Genomic DNA, 19,135 nt, shown 5'->3' with positions numbered 1-19,135 from the left:
TGGCTCTGTGCTGGCAATGTAGAGCCAGCTTGGGATTCTCTCTCTCCCTCTCTTTCTGCCCTTCCGTTGCTCGTGCTCTCTCTCTCAAAATAAATACGTAAACTTAAAAAAAATGGCATTCCCCATTGCTCCCCCTGCTTAGACTCTCATAACCTCTCCTATCTATCTTCATTGTCAGGGTTTTATATGTATGTGGTTGTATACACACACACACACACACACACACACACACACACACACGCATATATATCCATATGCCTGCAGCAGACATGCCTGGACCTTCCCATTCTTCCTCCAAACTTCAGTATAAAGCCAAATAAAATAATTTTAGTGGGAAAAAACATAGGAAAGGCAGACTCCATCAAATTTATTTTTGGTTCCTCTGCCTAATTAGGTCATGCTGATTTTCTTAGGTCCCATTTTTAGCTTTTATTTTTATGGCTTTTCCCAGACTGCAAAGCACCAGAATAATTGCCGTTGCCCTCTGTCATAGTGATGTTCTGGAAAGATATTTTTCATTAAGAAATGTGCTCTTGCTTTGGACTTACTTAGACTATCCACAGGAACTATTGACTATCCAGCTTGTCCAACTTGAGACTGTGCCCCTGTGACACTCAGTTCACACATAGTTGGCTACCCAGTGCCAGACAGTGGTTAGACTGATTTTCTAATTGATCAAAGTGATCAAGAAATCAGATACCATGGGGACATAAACTCAGCCCCCAGTAATAAAGAATGTTAATGTTTTAATCTCCTTGGACTCAATTTTAATTAGCAATATAATAGTGGTTATTCTCAGACTTGTGTTTTGAAACTTTGGTGTGTATTTTTAGGTCCCATTTTTTTTTACTATCCCACACATATTCCAGGTGATTCTAATGCAAGTATTAGAATAAAGCTAACTTTTTCTTACACTAATCCCTAGGATGGCTCAGGGTGATCATCTTAATGTACCTATGTTCCACAACTGACTTTGGGAACTGAAAATCAGTCTACAGGATATTGGCTGGGAGTATGTGATATGTGGTATGTGTGTACATTATAATGTATCTGGCACATTCATTTAATTTGCATGTTTTTATGTTGGGGTGTTTCAAAGGCTTTCCAGAATTTTGAGTTTATTTGAAATTTCTATTCACTCTTTGGAAAGTATAATAACGGGTATGAGCAGAGCTTTCAAGGCAACAGAGACTGAAAAAGAAGATAACAAAAATAGTATTCAGAGAAAATAAACCAAAAATAACACACTAGAAGATGCAGCAAAGTAGAGGGAATACCCACAGCTGTGGCAGCCCTTTCTCAAAGAAAACAAGCTTTTATGCTTTGAGGACCAAAAGGCCATTTTTCTTTGCCTCAGACACAGCACAACATGAGTCCCAGGTATCTTCATTATTTTTCTTTTGCCTTGTTCCAAGAAGATAAATATGAACTTTTTCTCTTATAATATTCAATAACAATTGGGAAAATAGAAGACATTAGGTGTGTAAAACACAATCCTGCATGTAGGGGGATTGAACTTGAAGTCAATTGGGAAAAGTCAAGATGGAAGATGATGCAGAATTTAAAGATGTTCTAGTGGGAACATGTAAAGTGAGTGTTGGCAATACTCAATAGCATTTTAAATTCAGTATATGTACCTGTCAATGTTTCAATAAATCAACAACTATACTTGGTTATAACTACAAACCTGGTTGAAATAAATCATCTGTGTGTCCAAACAACATAGCTAAAATCTTTGGAGGGGATTCACTTTCCATTGTACATCCTTAAGTACCTTTTCATGTTATACTCTGAACATGATTTATCTATTTGAAAATAAAATAATGACTAAATGTAAAAAAAAACATTTAAAATTTATGTTAGTATGGGGCAGTGTATCCATAATTTATGGCTTCTCTGCCTCGACATTTTCAGAAGATAAATTTGTTTTGAACAGTATGCCATGTCCATTTTATGCTTCCTATTCCCACTACTTTCACTGATTTTCTTTACTATCAGAGAGTCTTTTTTTGTTAATACAACCAGAAATTGTAAACTGCTTCTGGTATATTTTTGCTTGCGAGTTTTGTTAATGCTCCCTGTCTGTCTTTACTGGAATATGTAAATTATCAGTTAATAGGATCTTTCTTTTACTTTTAAAATCTCTCCCATCTATCTATCCATTTATCTATCTCCCTACCTATTTATCTACCTACCTACTATCCCTGTATCTATAAATACTGGAAAATAAATTATATATAGCATGTGTATATACTGATTCTGTTTTGAGTATTAAAATTCTGGCTGTTCCCCAACTTCCCTCTGCTATTGCCTCTCCGTGGTTCACTCAACACAGGCTCACAGATGCTCCTTGAGCATTCCAGGCATACTGCCATGCCAGGGCCTTACACTTGGCTCTTCCACGAGTCTGGGATGCTCTTCAATGAGATAGTCCCTTTTCTTGCCTCCTTAAAATCTTTGCTGAAATATCTCCTTTACAGTGAGAGCATCCCAAACCACCCTATTTACAATTTTTACATCAAGTTAGTGCTCCTGATCCCTTTTTCGTGATTTACTTTTTTTTCCCATAGCACTTATCACCTTCTAACACAGTGTATAACTTATCTCACATATTGTCTGTCTTCTTCTTTAGTATAAATTTCCATGAAGTCAGTGAATTGTATTCATTCACTGAAGTATTTTCATTACCTAGAACTATTTCTGCCACTTAACAGGTGGTCAAAAAATATTTGTTGATTGGCTGAATGAACTAATCCGCAGTTTATCTTTGAGCACGGTGATGAAACAATGATGGAAGTAATACTGTTTTTAAAAACATATAAATGTGTTCACATAAATACTGCTACTATGCATATACATTTGCGATTATTGAAACTACTCGTAAGTTCCCTCCTTTTGAATAATTCACCAACTTAATAAGAGCTTTACTATTTGTCACATAAGGTTTCTCTGTGTTGCTTAATCTCACACAACTCTTTAAGGTAGACATCATTACCCTCTTTTACAGAAACTGAACATAGTACAAGTGACTAGAAAGGTCACAGAACTCACTTGGAGTTGACATATGAACACAAGCTTCTGTGACGTCAATCATTATGTTACAGTGTCAAATAATCCTAATCCTAATGACTCCTAATAGTCTTAATAATGCTAAAATATCAAGGGTGACAGTTTAAGCAAAAAAAAAATCTGGTCACAGAAATAGACAAATAGAGCTTCCAGTTATTCCCAAATGCGTTGTGCTGATATAAAACCATACTTTCTATTTGTATTATGCAAGACAATAATTGGATCTCTTGGTACTGGCATTATCTGAAGGGAAATGATTTTTATCTTTTAACTTTTTGTGTGTGCACATCTATTTTGTTCTACTAAGAGAATTCAAGTTATTAATATGGAGTTTACTATCAATTTATTTTTTATTTTATTTACATCTTCAATATAAATTATAAAATAAACACCCATTGATAACTTGCATATGCCCTTTCCTGTCAGCCAATAACTAAACACTGTATTGAATTTTGTGCTTATCCTTCTAATTTTTAGAAAAGTTTTTGTTCTTTATAAGAAAGATGTCATACCTCTTGGTTGATACACAGTTTTTTGCTTTATCTCAATTATATAATGCCCCCTAAAACATTATTTTTAAGGTATAATTCTGACCCAGATTAATATGATTATAAGAGTTAATGATTCATGGCACATGAAATTCTAGGGGAACCAAATAATGTTCAAAGCCATACTGTACTTACACAGATTTCATAATTATTTACTCTTTACATTATGCAACCCATAAAATGTATTAACAAAGATTTAAAACTACTTTCCCTCATTGGCTTGAAGATATGCTGCAGAATTGTGTAGTTCATATTAAATCAGAGCAAACATATACTATCTTCAATTTAGGTCTCTTCCAAGAGCACTTAGGTCATTTCATTCTAATGTTTCATAGAGCAACACCATGTCAGCATAATGGAGACTTACGACAGCACAGTTCTCGTATCAAAAGAATAAGGCAAAATCTAGTAACATTTCTTTTCAAAATTCATACATATGTTGCAGTGAGAACCTCAAAAAATAAAAGGAGACACCCATATGCAAAGATAGTAAGTTCATTTGAGGTCTCAAAATGAAAAAGGTAAACAAGAGATTGCAAAACTCTCACTGAAGAGAAAAATTTGATAGGTGGGTTACATACCCTCACCCCCCAAAAAGAGGAGATTAAGAAACAGGGTCTCAAATTAGTGCATGTGTAAAGCTGATTACCTTAAAAGTTATCAATGGTTTAATAAAAGTCTTTTAAAGACGACTTATGATACAAATTAACCATTAAATGTTAGTTCCCTGTCCCTCATTTATATGAGATATTATAAAAATATGCCAAAATCAGTAAATACAAAGCAATAGCAATGACAAAACAAATGGAACACTTCATAGAAAACCATACCTGATGAGGGGAGTAGAATTTCTTGTCACTAGTCAGTCGATTTCCATCCATGGAGAAAAGAAAGCTTCTTCTTTTGACACTGTCCTCAGATTCTGATTTGGGAAACCTGTCTCCCTCTCCTTTGTTGTTTCCTTCAAGATGTTCCCTCTGTCTTCTTTTCTTCCGTCGGTTCCTCCACTCCTTAGCGCTTTTGGAACTTAACTTCGATGCTTCTGAAGAACTTTCCAGGAGCTCTCCTAACCCACCTATTCCACTGAAATCTCTTGAAGCAGCTGATGCGGCTGCAACTGCCTGTTTGAGACAAAGCCAGGCACTGTTTATAACAAGTCATTTTGGAAACAGTTGACTGTGGTACACACATTGCCATGTAAGACTATTAAGCATATGGAAACATTCTGGTCATTTCGTTGTGTTTTACCACAAGAGAGTTTACTTAATAATGACGATTTAAAACAGTACAAAGCAATATGGTAACCTATGCATTAAGGCAAGAAAAGTCAGGTTTGGTACATCTCTTGGAGAGTCTTTGAAAAAAAAAAAAAAACCTTGTTGAGATTAGCTTAATTTCTAGGCAAAATTGCTCTCTTAAAAATATCTACATTTTAAAAGCAAATGTTCTCTTTGTGGTGGTTGCTGATCTGATTACTATTCCAATTCCATCCACAGACTTGTTCTTCCCACATGTGACTGTGAACAACTGAGTGATATTTTTTCCTTCTAAATCTAGGACTAAGATCGTTTCTTTTCCTTTGGTGATGAACTCAAATCATTTGAAGTGCCTACTGCTTTACCACCAGATAAAAAGAGTGGGAATAATTGGCAAGTTTGACCTCTTCCTTCATTTGAATTATATTCAGTACTATAGTTCACATCCCTAGGGTGAACTGAGATTAACATGACTAATTTATTACATAGCACTTTTAGTTTTAAATTTTTTAATGTTTATATATTATTTATTGTTATTATAAATAATAAGTGATTAACATAGCAATCAGTAAATGCCTGAAATGATCATTCAAGGGATTATTAGATCTTCAAATATTTTCTTTTTTTGTTTCAGCACTAAGTATACTTAGTTGTTTTGAATTTTTGTATATACTAAAGAAACAACCAGCTCTAAGATGACACATGACAAATGTGTTGTAATTTCATTTATATGAATAGTATTTTAAGACTGGAAATGATTTAGCCATGACTAGAGAGAATATGAAACAGCGATATGGTGCATATCAAAGCTGAGTTCTCATTAAGTATATTCTTGTTTTTAAATATAATCACAGAAGTGGAAATGATTAAATTATAAGAATGTTGGTTCAACTTTTTACATATGTCATTACTGAATACAAACAACTCTAATTTAGCCACCCATTTTGTTCTATCCTATCTTCTCTACTAGATAAATTCTAGATAAGAATTTAGTCATATGTGTTTGTGCACATTGCCTATTATGCCACCTGACATAAAAAGTGTCCAGTAAATGTTTGGTGAATAAAGACAAAAAAGGTATTAAGCTGTCAATTGTCTTAGACACTGGGGTGAGGGTGGGAAAAGAACAACACATCATATTTAGACTTGGATTTTGAAGATCTCCTAAAAGACTATGTGTCACGATGGTCTGTATAACAGAAACATATTTTAGGAAAGAAGATAAAACAATTTCAAATGAGTTTGATAACACATGCTTTTTGTTTTTTCCTTCCTGAAGAGAAGCAAAGCCTCCAAAATAACTTCTATTTCTAAATCTCATCTCAACTGCAAATAATTAAAAAGGAAAAGAAAGGCTTAAAATTAAAGGTGGTATAATGCAAATATTCTAGGATTATCATGATCCCAGGGATAGGAATCGTAGTACTCCATATAGAATTAAATATGCGTTCGGGGCACCTGGGTGGCTCAGTCGGTTAAGTGGCCGACTTTGGCTCAGGTCATGATCTCGCGGTCCGTGAGCTCAAGCCCCGCGTCGGGCTCTGTGCTGACAGCTCAGAGCCTGGAGCCTGTTTCAGATTCTGTGTCTCCCTCTCTCTGACCCTCCCCTGTTCATGCTCTATCTCTCCCTGTCTCAAAAAATAAATAAATAAATAAAATGTTTTAAAAAAAATATGTGTGTTGGGCTAAGCAATGTAAAATGTACATAAAATGTAAAACAGATTTTTGTTTATATTGAATACTATATTCATTATGGAAACCTAGATCTAAGACTCAGTATAAGTCATTGTCTAGCAATTTAATGGAACAGTAATTCAGAGTTTGGGTATTTATAAAATTACATAGTGTCAGAGAGCCAGATTTTTTTATTGGATTCTTGATTTTAGTATCACTTCTAATATCATTAGTAATGGAAGATGAGAAATATTAAGGGCCCTTTGTAAATATGAATGAGTCCAATGTAAATATATATAAAATAAAGTGAATAAATGAAGCACTTATTTGTAGCAAGTTAGAGTTGCTTAGTAGTTGATACATAGGAGGTACGTAATATACAGCATTTGTTGAACTAATGAATATACATATATTTATTTTTATCCAAATAAAGTCTTTAATTCTCCTTTCCACTTTGCATACACAGTAACACAGTGCAACACACAGTGTTAATCATTTATTAACTTGTTTGCAGTTAGAAATAAAGGAAGTGGTGGTAATATTCCTTTGTCATAATCCTGAAACTCATGTTCATTTAAATCACTTCCGGAATTTGTTTTGCATAAGACATGATTTCCCTACCTATTCTGGATAACAGTTCAAATAACTCAAAACTAAAGCATTTCTAAGGCAACAACAGTAACCTCCCGACACAACACATTTTCTGTGTCACTCATCAACTCAAATCTGTCACTTGTTCCACTGCCAGTGATTTGCCGATTCCCTCAAAGGCAGATGTTTCCTGTCACCTCTCATGTCTGTGTACCTGTTTCTACCCATCTCTGTGACAAGACCAATGTCCTGCTTACTTAGACTGAGAGTATTGCATTGATGAATTCCTCCTATAACAAATAACAAATATATGCTTAATATTTACTAAAGGAGTAACATTTAGTTCTTCTTATAACCTTTCTGTGTGATTTAGCGTATATAACTCACTGTATACACACAGTCCTTAAAAAATAAAGCCACATGGCTGCTTGTAATTATACTTCACTTTAAACATAAATCCAGCATAAGAGACTCTTAAAAACTAAGAACAAACTGAGGGCTGATGTGGGGTGGGAGGGAAGGGAGGGTGGGTGATGGGTATTGAAGAGGGCACCTGATGGGATGAGCACAGGGTGTTGTATGGAAACCAATTTGACAATAAATTTTATATATTTAAAAAAAATAAACATAAATCCAGTTTGGGGGTGTCTGGGTGGCTCAGTGAGTTAAGCGTCCAACTCTTGATTTCAGCTTAGGTCATGGTCTTGCTGTTCGTGAGTTTGAGCCCTACATCAGGCTCTGCACTTGGGATCCTTTCTCTACCCCTCCCTGCCTACCTCTCTCTCTCAAAATGGATAAATAAACTTCAAAAAATTTAAAGACATAAATCTAGGTTTAAAAACCCATTAAAATTACAAGACATTAACTATACCTATAGTTAATATATATATTAACTATATATATATTAACTATATATATAATATATATATATTAACTAATATATAACTATAACTATACCACTATTTCTAATTTTGCCCCAAAGTTTACTATTAAATTTTTCCCACCAAAAAAAAAGCCTCAAAAAAAGGACTTAGAGCTATATGTTGTGCATCTTCAAAGTAACTCAGAATTATTAAGAACTTAAATTTTGAATCTACAAATTCAAAGATCTGCTGTCATTCAAATAATGCTTTAAATACCTAGAACCATCCGTCTGAAAAATCACTATATATCAAAAAGTCACTATGTACAAAAGTTATTTGGACTTCTGCTTCTGGCTAAGATATGGTAATAGGGATTTGCTCTCCCTCCTGCAATAACCACTAAAACAGACAAAATACATGTAACAGTGGTTTTGAAGACACTGCATTAATGGGGCATTGGATACTTAAAAGGATCTTCGCTCAGTGGTAGGGAATAGTCTGCTTTACACTAGATGCTCCACCACTTCTACCTAATAACTCTTCAAAGGTTTCAAGATGCAAAAGAATCAAACTGTTTATAAGTAATGTAAGTAATGTCCCCAAATAAGGATCAAGAATTTTTTTAGGAATACAAAAATATCCAGCACTCAAAAAAGGTAAAGTTAACAGTGTCTGGAATTAAATTGAGAATTGTTAGGAATGCAAAAAAAAATCAGTAATACATGAACAGTAATAAAGAAAAAAAAATAATTAAAACCAACTAAGATCTGACACAGATTTAGAATTAGCAGACAAGGACTTTAAACAGTTATTATAACTATATTGTGTCTGTTCAAAATGTTAAAGACATGGGAAATATAAAAGAGATGCAGATCAATGTTTTAGAGATGAAAATGGCATAAACTGAGTTGAAAAAGGCACTGGATAGGATTAATGACACATCAGACATTACAGAAGAAAAGATGATGAACTTGAAGACATAGCAACAGAAATTAACGTAACTGAAATTGACAAGGTGATTCTAAAACCCATATAAAGTTACAAAGGGCTTAGGATAGTTAAAACAGCTATGAAAAAGAAAGTTGGAGAGCTATAACTGTCTAATTTCAAGACTTATTAAATAGCTGTGGTAATAAAAATGTGTATTGGTATAAAGAGAAACAAATCAATTGAACAGAACAAAATCCAGAAATGGACACATTCACATCTGGACAACTGATCTTTGACAAAAGTTCAAACGCAGTTTAGTGGAGAAAGATATTTTGTTCAACAAATGGTGCTATAGTAATTAGATATACATATGCAAAAGAAAAATCTCAACATATAAATTACACCTTAAACAAAAAATTAACTTAAGATGAATCATTGACCTAAATATTGGACATGAAACTATAAAGCTTCTAGAAGAAAAAATAGAAAATCTGTATGATGTTAATTTGGCAAAAATGTGTTAGATACAATGCCAAAACATGACCTAACAAACAAAAAAGGCTTGGTAAAGTATATTTCATCAAAGTTTAACTTTTATCCTAAAAATATTATTAGAAGAATGAAAAGTAAATTACAGATTAGGAGAAAGTATTTGCAAAGTATATATATCATTGAAGACTAAAGGACTTATTTTGAGGATATATAAAGACTAAAAACTCAAGAAAACAAAAAACCCAGTTTAAAAAACAAATGGGCAAATGATTTAAACATCCACTTCATAACAGAAGATACATAGACAGAAAATAACATGAAAATATGCTCAACATCATTAATCATTAAGAAAATGCAGAATAAAACAGTGAAGGACTTAGTAGAATGGTTAGTAAGACTGACCATTGGCAAAATATTGGCAAAATATTGGCAAAAATGTGGAGGAACTGTAAGTTTCACTGCCCTGAATCAGAATTTACTGTCTTCCTATGATTTTCTTTTAAGCCAATACTGTTCTTCTGTCTGTTCCCTCAAGACATGAATACCTCATTCACCATGACCTGTGTTCAAATAGCCTTTTAATATTAATGAGAATTTAAAGTTGGAATCTAATGCAGATGCTTTTGTGATATCCTGATAGGGGCTGTAGCAAACACCTTTTAAGCTACAGAAACCCCAAAGAATGGTTAAAAGTAGGTATACATAAAGTTCTCTTGTTAACATTTGAGTTCAATTAACTTCAGAATAAACCCTCAAATGTTATAATTAGGAGTGAAACATGAATAGTTGGAAATACCAGTTATATATCTTTTCACATTAAACTGAATATCAGATTCCTCTCTCAGGTTTCATGAGACACTTTCATAGTTAACCTTATCCCAACTGTGTTTTCTACCCCAAGCTAATTTCTATAGATGATGTTCCTTTGATTCCAACTTGAGAAACAATTTTAGGTTTGAATAGCTTTCTCTCTCTTTTTTTTTTAAATTATGTTTATTTATTTTTAAGAGAGAGAGACAAAGTGTGAGGAGGGGAGGGGCAGCGAGAGAGGGAGACACAGACTCCAAAGCAGGCTCTCCAAGCTCTGAGCTGTCAGCACAGAGCCCAACATGGGGCTCAAACTCCTGGAACATGATGAGATCATGACCTGAGCCAAAGTCGATGCTTAACCAACTGGGCCACCCAGGTGCCCCAGCTTTCCCTTTTCTAATGACAGTGCTTGTATACCAAATGAAAAGCCAGTTCCAGTTTGACCTCTGTGCACAACAATATTCCTACTTAAAATTTACAATAAAAAAATAACAACAGTAACCGTGAAACTTTATCACTTAGTACCTGAGCTTCTTCCTGTTGTTTTTTAAGCTGTTCAAGCATTTGCTGAAATTCAGCCTCTTTCTGTTCTGCCTCTTCCAAGGTGGCCTGATTCTGTTCCTCATAGGCCATGGCCACCACAGCCAGTATCAAATTCACCAAATAAAAAGATCCCAAGAAAATCACCAGGACAAAAAATATCATGTAGGTTTTTCCAGCAGCGCGTAACGTCTAGAGGAAACAAAGGGTAATTTCATCAGTATTTTATATAATGTCCCAGGTAAAGATTTTATTTCCATAATTAGATAGTGAGGAGATGAATACTTTTTATCATCCTGTATTTTGACCAAAATTTGTTTGGTGTTAAAATGAACATTGATTCTGTTGTGTTTCTTAAATTCCACATATAAGTGAAATCATATGATATTTATCTTTCACTATAGGGGAAAGGAAGGGAACATAAGATAAAAACAGAGGGGGAGGCAAACCATAAGAGACTTTTAAATACAGAGAACAAACTAAGGGTTGCTGGAGGGGAGGGGGATGGGGTGGACGGGGTTTCAGTTCTCCTGAAACCAATACTACACTGTGTGTTAACTAACTTGAATTTAAATAAGGAAAGAAAGAAAAAGTGAGCATTGAGCTTTTAAATATTTTCATGTGTTCCTTTTATATCTATAACTAGATTATGAACTCAAAGCCTTGAACATTCTTTGCATCTTCTATAGTTCCTAGCGAAATGTCCTTCATATAAAAAGTCCTTACTGTATATGTACTGACTGAATGAACAATTGGGATTCTAGGCAAACATGCCGTACTGGACCCTCCTCTGTATTCTAGTGTGTTACTAACAAGTATTGATATTTTTCAGTTCATATATGTTCATAAAATTAAATCCCACACATGTTGATTTGAACCTTACTCCTACGGCCTGAATGCTTATGTCCCCCCAAAATTCCTAACTTTAAATCCTAATGTCCAAGGTGATAGTATTAGAAGGTGGGGGCCTTTGGGAGGTTTTGAAGGTAGAGCTATCATGAATGGGATTAGTGCCTGAAAAAAAGAGCCTCCAGAGAGATGATGACACAGTGAGAAGGAATCAGCTTATGAACCAGAAAGGGGCTCTTGCCAGAATGGAGCCATGCTGGTGTCTTATTCTTAAACTTCCCAGTCTCCAGAACGGTAAGCAATAAAATTCTGTTATTTATAAGCTATCCAGTCTGTGGTGTATTGTAGCAGCAGCCCCAATGGAGTAAGACACTTACCAACTGGTAAAGATTCTCCCAGTAGTCTTGAGTCATGAGTCGAAATAGAGACAAGAAAGCCCAACTAAAGGTATCAAAGCTTGTGTATCCATAGTTGGGGTTTCGACCAGCCTTCACACAGATGTATCCTTCTGGACACTGGCTATAAGAGAGAGAATTTGAGCTAAGGTCAGCATAGCCATTATAGTTATTTCAATTGATGTTGATATAAAGGACTTGTCTAAACCCAGAGTTGCTGTCTATGATGAATTTTCTTGCCTGTATTTGTAGAGCACTTTCAGTAATTGCATACAGTGATACTGTTATTATATGAAATTTATTAGGAAAACCAATAGAAAATTTGGATGCAAGGAGTCAGATTTACAGACACTTAGAATGGCAAAGAGGCAGCAACCACACACTTTTGCCTCTAACATCATTAGTCTCCTGCTCTTTACAAAGTGTCAAGCAAGAATCAATTATTTAAAATGAAAGGCCAGAAGGGCCAGTAGGGAACCACTTAATGAGCTGCTTCATTAGCCACTTCTATAGAATTTTATAAAATAAAACTTATATTTTAGAATAACTTGAGATTTATAGAACAGTTACAAAGAGGGCACAGTGACTTCCCAAATATGCCCAGTTTCCCCTATTATTAGCATCTTATGTTGATATGGTACATTTTAACTAATACTGATACATTATTATTAACCAAAGCCAATGTTTCATTCAGATTTTCTCAGGTTTTTTCCCCTAATATCCTTTTTATATTCCAGGATCCCATTCAGGATTCCATGTTCTATTTAGTCATCATGTCACTTTAGGCTCCTCTGAGAAAGTTCCTAAGACTTTCCTTGTTTCTGATTACTTTCGTAGTTTTGAGGAATACTTTTGGGTATTTGGAGGAATTTCTTTCAATTGGTATTTGTCTGATGTTGTTCTCATGATGAGATTGGGGTTATGGATTTTTGGAAATAAGACCACAGAGGTACAATATTATTATTGTCCTATCATATCAAGGGTACATACTATCGATATGACTTATCATTGTCGACACTAACTTTCATCACCTGACTGGAGGTAGTGTTTGTCAAGTTTCTCCACTGTAAATTTACTCTTTTTGTCCCCCATAGTGCGCTCTTTGTAATGAAGTCACAATGTGCAGCCCACACATCAGAAACAGGGAGTTATGATCCACCTTCTTAAGAGCAGAGTAGGTACATAAATTGTTTGGGATTCTTCTGCATGGGGGATTTGTCTATTACCTCTCATTTATGTATTTATTCAATAATTTCTTTTTTTAATTTCAAGTTTTTATTTAAATTCTAGTTAGTTAACATATAGTATAATATTAGTTTCAGAAGTAGAATTTAGTGATTCATCACTTACATACAACACTCAGTGCTCATCACCAGTGCCCTCCTTAATACCCACCACCCTTTTAACCCATCCTCTGCCCACCTCCCATCAGCAACCCTGTTTGTTCTCTGTAGCTAAGAGTCTGTTTCATGGTTTGTCTCTCTCTTTTTTCCCTATATGTTCATCTGTTTCATTTCTTAAATTCCACATATAAGTGAAATTATGTGGTATTTGTCTTTCTGACTGACTTATTTTGCTTAGGGTAATATAGTCTAGCTCCATCCATGTTGTCTGACACCAGCCATAGTAACTTCTTACTAAATGCATCTCCAGAGCAAGGGAAATGAGCAAAAATGTACTATTGGGACCTCATCAAGATAAAAAGCTTCTGCACAGCAAAGGAAACAATCAACAAAACTGAAAGGCAACCTACGGAATGGGAGAGGGTACTGGCAAATGACATATCTGATAAAGCGTTAGTATCCAAAATCCATAAGGAACTTTCCAAACTCAACACTCAAAAAACAAATAACCCAGTTAAGAAATGGGCAGAAGACATGAATAGACATTTTTCCAAAAAAGACATCCAGATGGCTAACAGTCATGAAAAGCTGTTCAACATCGCTCACCATCAGGGAGATACAAATCAGAGCTCCAACGAGATATCACCTCACACCTGTTAGAATGGCTAAAATTAACAACACGGGAAACAACAGGTGTTGGTGAGGAAGCAGAGAAAGAACCCTCTTACACTGTTGATGGGAATGCAAACTGGTGCAGCCACTGTGGAAAATAGTGTGGAAGTTACTCAAAAAGTTAAAAAAGAACTCTCCTATAATCCAGCAATTGCACTACTATGTATTTACCCAAAGGATATAAAAATACTGATTCAAAGAGGCACATGCACCTCAATGTTTATAGCAGCATTATCAAAAATAGCCAAATTATATAAAAAGCCCAATGTCCACTGACTGATGAATGGGTATTCAATCACTTGTTTATATGAGTATTTACTTATACTACTAATTTTCACTTTGAATTCTAATTTGTTTTATATAATTTGTTGCTTAAATTGTTCCAGTTTTGGTCATTGAAAGCTTTTTCATTAACTTCATTGACTACTTCTCTTTGATTTAACCTCATAATTCTGTGTGTCTTGTTTTTGTTTGTCTTTTTTAGCACTTTCTAACTTTGTGGCACTGCAAGATGCCACAGACTCATATTTCCTGCTCTAGCATTGGCCATTTGTCCAAGAAGACCTTGTATTTTATTGGAGAACGGTACTAGAAACCAGAGCAAACATTTCATGCTCATGGATTGGAAGAACAACTGATGTTAAAATGTCTATACTACCCAAAGCAATCTACACATTCAAAATGTGTAGATTCTCAAAATAACACCAGCATTCTTCACAGAGCTAGAACAAACAATCCCTAAAATTTGTTTGGAACCAGAAAAGACCCCAAATAGACAACGTAATGTTAAAAAGAAAGCCAAAGCTGGAAGCATCACAATTCCAACCTTAAGTTGTATTACAAAGCTGTAATTATCAAGATAGTAATGGTGCTGGCACAAAAACAGACACAGATGAATGGAACAGAATAGAGAACCCAGAAGTGGATCCACAAATGTATAGCCAACTAATCTTTGAGCAAGAAAGGATTATCGAATGGAAAAAAGACAGACTCTTCAGCAAATGATGCTGGGAAAACTGGATAAATGACATGCACAAGAATGAAACTGGACCACTATCTTACACCATACACAAAAATAAATTCAAAATGGATGAAAGGCCTAAATGTGACACAGGAAGCCATCAAAATCCTACAGGAGAAATCAGGAAGCAACCTCTTTGATCTTGGTTGCAGCAACTTCTTACTAGACATGTCTCTGGAGGCAAAGGAAATAAAAGCAAAAATGAACTATTGGGACCTCATCAAAATAAAAAACTTCCACACAGCAAAGGAAACAATCAACAAAACTAAAAGGCAACCAACAGAATGTGAGAAGATACTTGCAAATGACATATCTGATAAAGGGCTAGTACCCAAAATCTATAAAGAACTTACCAAACTCAACACACCAAAAACAAATAATCCAGTGAAGAAATGGGCAGAAGACATGGATTTATATTTTTCCAAAGAAGACATCCAGATGGCCAACAGACACATGAAAAGATGTTTAACATCACTCATCATCAGGGAAACACAAATCAAAACCACAGTGAGATACCATCTCACACCTGTCAGAATAGCTAAAGTTAACAACTCAGGCAACAACAGATGTTGGCGAGGATGTGGAGAAAGGGAATCCCTTTCACACTGCTGGTGGGGAAGCAAACTGGTACAGGAACCCTGGAAAACAGTATGGAGGTTCCTCAAAAAAAATTAAAAATAGAACTACCCTAAAATACAGCAATTGCACTACTAGGTATTTATCCAAAGGATACAAAACAGCTGATTGGAAGGGGCACATGCACCCCAATGTTGATAGCAGTACTATCAACAATAGCCAAATTATGGAAAGAGCCCAAATGTCCATCGACTGATGAATGGATAAAGATGTGGTACATATACACAACGAAATACTCAGCGATCAAAAAGAATGAAATCTTGCCATTTGCAAAAATGTGGGCAGAACTAGAGGGTATAATGCTAAGCAAAATAAGCCAGCCAGAGAAAGACAAATATATATGATTTCACTGATGTGGAATTTAAGAAACACAACAGATGAACATAGAGTAAAGGAAGGAAAAATAAGATAAAAACAGGTAGGGAGGCAAACCATAAGAGACTCTTAAATACAGAGAACAAACTAGGGATTGCTAGAGGGGAGGTAGATGGGGGGATGGACTAAATGGGTGATGGGCATTGAGGAAGACACTTGTTGGGATGAGCACTGGGTGTTATATGTAAGTGGTGAATCACTGGGTTCTACTCCTGAAACCAATGCTACACTATATGGTAACTAACTTGAATTTAAATAAATGGAAAGATAAAAAAAATTGGCTGCTTCCATCATCTGCTATCTATATGCTTAACTGTTCAATACCAGTACACATGCAAAGTTGTTTCAGGACTGTTAATCCATACTAACATGGGAAACAATTTTATTCACTAGAGTACAGGGTTTTTGCCTTTGTCTTACAGACTCCACTCATTTCCAAAGTTGCTTAGATAGGTACTTATTCTCCCACTCGTTCCTTGGGTTTTTTTTAAATACATTTTAAATATATTTATATCCCTTTGTCACATTCTGTATTTCAACCGGAGATACCCAAACTGACAAATTATTTTTTTTTATTTGCATACAGTGTTAACTCATTGTACTGTAAAGTTCTGTGGGTTTTGACAGATGCTTGTGTTCATCATTACAGAATCATGAAGAAATTTCTCCACCCTAAAAAATTCTGCGTGTATCACCCAGTCAACCCACCCCAAACCTTTGAAAATCTGATTTTTTAAATCATTTCTACTGTGATCTTTTCCATGATGTCATGTAATTGGAATCAGACGAATATAGCTTTGTTTATATGGCTTTTTTCATGTATTAATATGCATTTAAGGTTCTCAATGTCTTTTTGTGGCTTGATAGCTCATTTTCTTTTTATCACTGAGTAATATTTCACTGGATGAATACAGCACAGTTATCCATTCACCTGTTAAAGGACATCTTGATTGCTTCCAGTTTTTTGGGTTTTTTTTAAGTTTATTTTGAGAGAGAGAGAGAGAGAGAGAGAGAGAGCATGTGTGCATGTGTATGAGCAGGGCAGAGGCAGAAAAAGAGGGCGAGAGAGAATCCCAAGCAAGCTCCATGCAGCCTGGAACCTGATAAGGAGATCAATGTCACGAACTATGAGATCATGACCTGAGCTGAAATCAAAAGTTGGATGCTTAACCACTAAACCACCCAGGCTTCCCAGTTTCTTGTGATTATGAATACAACTGTTATAAATATTCACATGAATGTTTTTGTGTAGACATAAATTTCAATTTAATTGGCTAAATATCTAGTAGGGCAATTGCTGGATCATATGGTTAGACAGTGTTTATTTTGTAAGAAACTGCCAGATTGTCTTGCAAAGTGGCTGTACTGTTTTGCATTCCCACCAGCGATGAATGAGAATTCTTATTGTTCTGCATCCATCTTGTTGTTCTGCAATTTGTATTGCCAGGTTTTTTTTTTTTTTGGATTTTTAACCATTCTAATAGGTATATAATATATAGTAGTAACTCATTTTTGTTTTAATTTTCAATTCCCCAATGACAAATGTTGTTTAGCATCTTTATATATCCTTATTAGACTTCTGTATATATTCTTTTATAGGGTGTCCAGATTTTTGCCTGCTTTTAAATTGAGTTATTTGGGTTTTTTTGTTGTTGTTGAGTTTTAAGAGTACTTTCTTTGTATATTTTGGATACGAGTCTTTTTTTCAGATACATGTTTTGCAAATATTTTCTTCCAATTATAGCTTGTTTTTTCATTCCGTTTATAGTGTCTCTGCAGAGCAGAAATTTTTAATTTTAATTAAGTCCAAATTAATCAATTTGTTCTTCCATGGATTCTGTTATTGGTGTTTAAAACTTATCACTAAATCTGAAGTCATGTAGATTTTATTCTATGCTTTCTTATATACATTTTATGGTTTTGTATTTTACATTTAGGTCTATAATTGATTTTGATTTAGTTCTTGGGTAGGGTGTGAGATCTACACCTAGGTTCATTTCTTTGCATTTGGATTTCCAATTGTTCCAGCAGCATTTGTCAAAAAAAAACTTTCCTATCTCCATTGCACTGCATTTTCCTCTTTGTCAAAAATTAGTTGACTACATTTGTGTAGGTCTATTTTTGTGTTTTGGGGGGCAGGGTGCTGTCTCTTTTCTGTTTCAGTGATCTGTATATGTATTCTTTCCCAGGTACCATAGTGTCTTGATTACTGTAGCCTTATAGGAAGTCTTGAAATTAGGTAGATTTCTTCAGAATTTTATTTGACAATTAACAATAGTAGCCATCAATTTTACCATATAAATCATCTAATGCATACTAACTACCCAATAAAGAGAAATGATAATTATGGCTTAATAGGGATAAACTATGTATCATCCAACCTTCTCTAAAGTTTTATCTAGGCTTTTATATTAACAACAATAATAATATATAAAATAATAATACCTAAAATGCACTAAATGCTCATGATAGACCAGGTGCTAATCCAAGTGCTTTATGTGTACTGCTTAATTAATCACCATAACAACCCTAAGAGACAATATTACGTTCCACATTTTAAAAATAAATAAACTCAGATACAGAGAGCTTAGAATATTTTTCCAAAGTCAGGGTTTATAAATGCCAGAATTAGGGTTTGATTCCAAGTATATGTAAACTCTAGAATTCATGCTCTTATTTACTACATTCTCCTAAAAAAAAGGTTAGGAAAAACATCAGGAAAACAATTCTCCCCCTGTCAACACCATCTCTGGGACTGATACACTTTTTCAATAATGCGCGTAGATATTTATGGCCATACAAGTTTCCCATTTTCTGGGATGACTCAAAATATGTTCTGTGTAAGTTTTGTGGCTTAAGAGTCACTTAATGTTGCTGTCCTTCACTTCTAAAAAAAATTATACCCTGACCTAAAATCACTTTTTAATCCTCTTGGGAAAATATGTTAAGTATGAGAGACCAGCAGGATGACTAAGATATTAAAGTGCCCCTTATTGTAGAATGTGACCAAAAGAACTGTAAGGTATACAGACTCAAACTTGTACATGGCTTTGACATATATCTGTCCCTTG

At 34.7% G+C, this 19,135-nt stretch overlaps 1 protein-coding gene across 9 annotated transcripts in view; it reads right to left on the bottom strand.

The window, feature by feature from the left end:
- The window catches only part of LOC125173711 (sodium channel protein type 3 subunit alpha), an 82,545-nt gene that overhangs the window by 47,086 nt on the left and 16,324 nt on the right, over window positions 1-19,135 (bottom strand). For 5 of the 9 annotated variants that reach the window (XM_047873188.1, XM_047873189.1, XM_047873191.1 and 2 more), the window contains exons 8-10: window positions 12,000-12,141; window positions 10,759-10,965; window positions 4,448-4,738 (exon numbers count right to left, since the gene is read on the bottom strand). In XM_047873188.1, coding sequence (XP_047729144.1) covers window positions 4,448-4,738; window positions 10,759-10,965; window positions 12,000-12,141 — 640 coding nt within the window. Of the gene's footprint in view, window positions 1-4,447; window positions 4,739-5,812; window positions 5,840-10,726; window positions 10,966-11,999; window positions 12,142-19,135 lie in introns of all 9 variants that reach the window. The other 4 variants (XM_047873194.1, XM_047873196.1, XM_047873190.1 and 1 more) reach the window with 2 other exon arrangements.

The sequence above is a fragment of the Prionailurus viverrinus genome, chromosome C1 (assembly GCF_022837055.1).
Source record: "Prionailurus viverrinus isolate Anna chromosome C1, UM_Priviv_1.0, whole genome shotgun sequence".
NCBI classification, from domain to species: domain Eukaryota; kingdom Metazoa; phylum Chordata; class Mammalia; order Carnivora; family Felidae; genus Prionailurus; species Prionailurus viverrinus.
Note: the sequence above shows the minus strand (reverse complement) of the source record. Positions and strands in the feature narration are given on the sequence as shown.